Source organism: Trachymyrmex cornetzi, unplaced genomic scaffold, assembly GCF_001594075.2.
Source record: "Trachymyrmex cornetzi isolate Tcor2-1 unplaced genomic scaffold, Tcor1.1 scaffold115, whole genome shotgun sequence".
NCBI lineage: Eukaryota > Metazoa > Arthropoda > Insecta > Hymenoptera > Formicidae > Trachymyrmex > Trachymyrmex cornetzi.
Genome location: NW_017295708.1, coordinates 31,037 through 36,332, shown reverse-complemented (window position 1 = coordinate 36,332; position 5,296 = coordinate 31,037). Strand labels below are relative to the sequence as shown.

General features: G+C 33.2%; 1 protein-coding gene across 1 annotated transcript; it reads left to right on the top strand.

Annotated features, from left to right (window-relative positions):
• Nucleotides 1-138: 138 nt before the first annotated feature.
• Nucleotides 139-2,449, top strand: LOC108764724 (uncharacterized). Its single transcript, XM_018513076.1, has 4 exons — nt 139-313; nt 757-879; nt 1,508-1,688; nt 1,814-2,449. Exons 1-4 carry the CDS (start codon nt 248-250, stop codon nt 2,422-2,424), a joined length of 981 nt encoding a protein of 326 aa, XP_018368578.1. The 5' UTR covers nt 139-247; the 3' UTR covers nt 2,425-2,449.
• Nucleotides 2,450-5,296: the final 2,847 nt, after the last annotated feature.

Below are 5,296 nucleotides of genomic sequence, written 5' to 3'. Positions count from 1 at the left end.
CTGCCAGATTCTTTCGTTTCATGCAAAAACGCGTCGAATGAGCCTAATTTTATCGAAATCGGAGGCGGTGTAGCTATTCTGTATAATTACCAAAACTTTTTTAAATAACATTAAATAATTACTTTTATAGATAAAAAATGCCAAGTTGTTGCATATCTGGATGCTCTAACCGCGTCAAAAACGGTTTGAAAATTTTCATGGCTCGATTCCCAAGTGAGATGACCCAGTGAGAAAAAAATCATGGATTATGAATATACGCAAAGCTAATGGCAAAGTTGATTGGGAACCAACAATTCATTCATTTATATGTGAGGTAAATCAAATTTGTTTCCTTTGTATTATATTATAAAACTAAAATTATTGACGATGTGTTAACATTTTTATAAATATAAGGAAAACACAGGGGCTAATAAGAGTACAACACAGTTATCGGAGCGCAAAAGATAAAAACTTGCCCTTTAATGCAGGAAAAAATTATTCTTCCTGAATTAAAGAAGGATAAGTTATCTTTTGCATTGATAACTGCGTTGTACTCTCATTTGCCCTTATGTTTTCCGGGGTAATCCCGATTGATCACGGCTCGATTGGACACCACCAATCACAGTGACCGGTGCTTAGGAGCTTTGTAGTCTCAAGCGCTGTGAGTGGCTCATGTCTAATTGAGCCGTGTCCAACTGGGTGCCACCTATGTTTTCCTTATATTTAGAATATGAGAGTCCATATGAAATTCACCAAATATGAAATTCATTTTTACAGACACATTTTGCAAATGAAATGTGGAAAAAAGTTAGAATCGATGGGAAACGCAAATTAAAGTGCAATGCTGTACCCTCAATTTTCCCTCGATCAGAAAGAAGTAGCACATGCATAACTACGAAAGTGAGTTCTCTTTCTCTGCGTAACTTTATTCAAAAAAGTGAACAATGCATGCATTTACAGTTCAGTATTTGATGACAATATTTTTTATAATCTATTGTGCATGTCAATATTTCTCTGAAATCAAATTTTATTGCAACAATATTTGATAAATACTTAAAAATGTATTCTTGCTACACTAACAACATAAAATAACGCTCATTTAAAACTACAATTAATACGAAATTTTTAATTTGGAATTTACTTGATCTGTATTCTTATTGTACAAGGAAAATATTGTATAAGAAAAAAGGGAAGGTCAATAAGGACATTTTTGTGTTCCCTACGGATTTCTATTAGACAATTTTTTTTTGTATTGTATGATTATTAAGAATGTTATAAATAATCATTATATCAGAAAAAACTCGATCATAAAGCTCTAATTCGAGTTTTTTCTCATATAATAATTATTTTTGACATTCTTAACGATCATACAATACGAAAGAATTGTTTACTGGAAATCCACAGGGGACATAAAAACGACCTCATTGACTCTCGTCCTTTCTATGTGATGAAAATCTTAAAATTTCATTGTTGAAATGAAAACCAACATCTTTCAACAAACTTCATGAAAATAATGAATCTTTTTTAGGATGATAATAACGAATCTTTAGAAAGGCAATCTGAGGCAATGCTGGAAACATTTCATAATCATGGAAATGTTAAGGAGGAACAACATAATTGTTTCAAATCAGATGTTCCTGACGTTTCTCCATTGACATCAAATTTTGCGCAATCATTCACGTTAAATTTCTCTCCGGAACTATCAAATTGTAATTGTAATTCTACTTACTATAATATATCATTTATATATACATATATATAGACATTGTATGTTACTTATTATTATTTAGTATTATTTATAATTACTTTTACGAGAACTTATATTATTTTGAAGATCTTTCCACTATCCCGAAAGAAATATGCAACAAAGAATTTGACGAAGTTAAATATTTAAAGAAAAAGCTGGAAGAAGCCAACAGAAAAATTGAATCGGCCAACAAACTTCTCTCGAAAAATTATCGAACTAACAATATGTTAAAGAAGCATATTAAGAAGTTGACTAGAAACAACTTTGGAAATCGAAATTATGCGAAATTAGAATCAGCAATTAAGCAAATATTTACTGATGACCAAATAGAAGCTCTTATGCGGCGATCTTCACGCATCCATACATGGTCTAATAATACCATAAGAAAAGCACTCCGATTGAAGATTTCTTGTGGTAAGATTTCTACTGGTTATCAACAGTTATTGAAGGAAAAAATACCTCTGCCGACCGAACGTACACTTCGAAGAAAACTGAAAAGTATCGAATTTGGAGAAGGAATTAGTAAAGATAGTTTTAAATTATTAGCTGATAAGGTCGCTCAGTTTCAAGACATCAAAGAAAGAGATTGCATGCTTGCATTAGACAAAATGGCTATAGCACCAGGTCAAAAATTGGACCCATCGACACAGTCATATTGTGGACTTGCATCATTTTGCACACGTGATGGTATTAAGTGAAAAGTGAAAAATGTCTCCATTATATAACTTCAATGGTAAAAATTTTCACTTTTCACTTTCCATCCTAGGGATAAAGTTTCATGATTGATACCCTGTATTAAGTCTGCGGCACACGATACTTGTTTTCCTGCTGGATTCCTAGTTGGATTAGAATCTTGCCATTGCATTGGTTGCGGTATTGACAGTGTCAGCATCGTAGCCAATACGGTGGCAAGAATTTATTCTAACTAACAATCCAGCAAGAAAACAAGCATCGTGTGCCGCCGACTTTACATAACGTTATACTATATAATACAGTTGTATAAATTATGTAATTATTATATCTGAGATCTTTTTTTTGCTCTTACACTAGACTACACTAGAATTCTCTTTCTCGCTTTCATCAAATATGAAACATGTATCTATCTCATTTAAGTTACAAAAGTGTACACTAGTTCAGCCATAAAAAACAGATCTCTTGTATTTGTGTTGGATTTTTCCTATTTTTTCTGTGTAATTTTGCTTTTTATCTTCCTTTTTTGTTGCATGTAGGAAAAAGAGTTCATGCTACTCATGCTTTGATTGTTGTGCTCACTGGTACCTTTTCACGGTGGAAACAAATTGTTGCATTTTATTTAACACCTGATAGCTATAACGAAGCATTGTTACACCCTATCATGCTTGAAATAATTCAAAAAGCTGAAGCCATCGGGGGTGATCCCGATTGATCACGGCTCGATTGGACACCACCAATCACATCGATCGGTGCTTAGGAGCTTTATAGTCTCAAGCGCTGTGAGTGGCTCATGTCCAATTGAGCCGTGTCCAACTGGGTGCCACCCAGCCATCGGACTTTACGTTCATTGTATTACAAATGACATGGGACTGAACAATTTGGCAATGTGGCGAAAGTTTTTTACTGTTGTGCTGGACGACAATAACAAACTCAATTACCCATCCTGTTGACAATAATCGTAAACTTTGGTTTATCGCTGATCCTGGCCATCTTTTGAAAAATTTGAAATTTTTCTTGATTAAAAACAAAACTATCACTTTGCCTGAGAAATTTGTTAATGCTAATAATCTATTGTCCTCTGTTGTTAATAGTTTGCATATAAAAGAACTTACAGAATTTCAAGACAATTTGCAATTAAAACTAGCGCCGAAGATCAAAGTAGGCGATTTTTCAAATGGTACTTTCAATAAAATGAAAGTTAATAAAGCCAAAAACTTTATGTCTCGAGACATTAGTGCCAGTCTAAACTTTCTGGCGATCACAAATTCTAAAAAAGAATACTGGACGACAGCCTTGTTCATTGAAAGTATTTCAAAATGGTTTACATTGATGACTTCACATACTGCAAAAGTTGCATTAGGGAAAACTCCAGGTAATGAATTTTCGGAAAATATAAAGGATCTATTGCATTTTTAGAATGTATTATACAACTTTTCCAAGAAATGATAGTTAGAAATAGTACACAGTTTAAACCTGTGCAACGTGGAGTCATTATTAGTACTAAGTCTATCATCGAATTGTCGACGTATTTAATAAATGAAAAGGGCTATCTGTATGTATTAGCAGGCTGATTAACATCGGGCTGTGTTGAAAATATATTTAGTTCGGTTAGAGCTAAACAACCCAGCCCGAATGCCTTGCAAATTAAACAAAATTTAAAGATTGTTGCGATATCGAAGTATTTAAAGCCAGTAGGTAACTCTAGTTACGAAGATGATAGAATTTTTGTTGGTGATTTTTTGAATCGACTCAAAGCAAAGGAAATGAAAAGAAACCTGCCATTTATTCCTGATTTTTCAACACAAACAGTAAACTTAGGCGTTACTGAAATGAATGTATTGTACAACCTTGCCGGATACATTCTGTCCCGTATTTCAAAAAATAATATATCATGTGAATTATGTTTGAATTCCGCAGGATCTCTAACATATAATCCGACTTTAAAATTCCCACAATTTATTTTATTGAAATGTTATCGACGTAATACATTATTTTTCGTCAATGCAACATTTGAATTTTTTCATCAGATGGAAATTATTATTAGGCAAAATGTACCTCAAAAGAAATTTTGATGCAAATAAATATGATTTAATTACTTTTTTAAAGGAAAAAATGCATTGTATTTCATGTGACACATTAAAAAACTGTCATAACATAAAAAATAAAATAATGATACGTTTTATTCGATTTCGACTTCAAATTGAAAATAATGTAAGATATTAACTGTAAGATTAACAGTTTGATTTTATTTTACTTTCAGTTCGTATTTTATTTTACGATTTGGATTTCAATGCTCATTAGTCTATAAGCAGGTTTAATGATCAGGATGTCACTGCGTGATACAGCGTGATAAAGGCTTTGAATAAACAGTCACGTTATTCTAAATTCAACGATCACTGACTTTATTCTTAAACACTTTACACTGCGCGACTTATAAATCAAACGTAGATTTGATACAATGACGGAACGGCAAGCACATCTCCGAAGAGACTCGAGACTATTATAACGTATCGATAAAAGTAACGTATTACTGCGGAACGTACTTCGATAACGTGTCGGTCGTACTTGTTATTCGCTAAGCTATTTTCCGAAACTCGTGCTCCGGCGATCGTGCTCCGGCTTTTTGACTCCAGCGCACGGTTGCGAGCGCCGCTAGCGTGATAGCGCAATGAGCGTCAGCTGACAAGAGGTCGCCAGCTATCGGGAGCATGTGCGAAAAGCCCGGAGACATAATTACGTATTATACCCAGAGTTGGGTAAGTTACTTTTTTTTTTAACTAAGTTAAGTTAAAGATAATAACCTTAAAAATTTAACTTAGTTAAGATACAAGTTAATGTATAATGAAATTAATTGAATTAAAAGTTAAGTTAATAAAA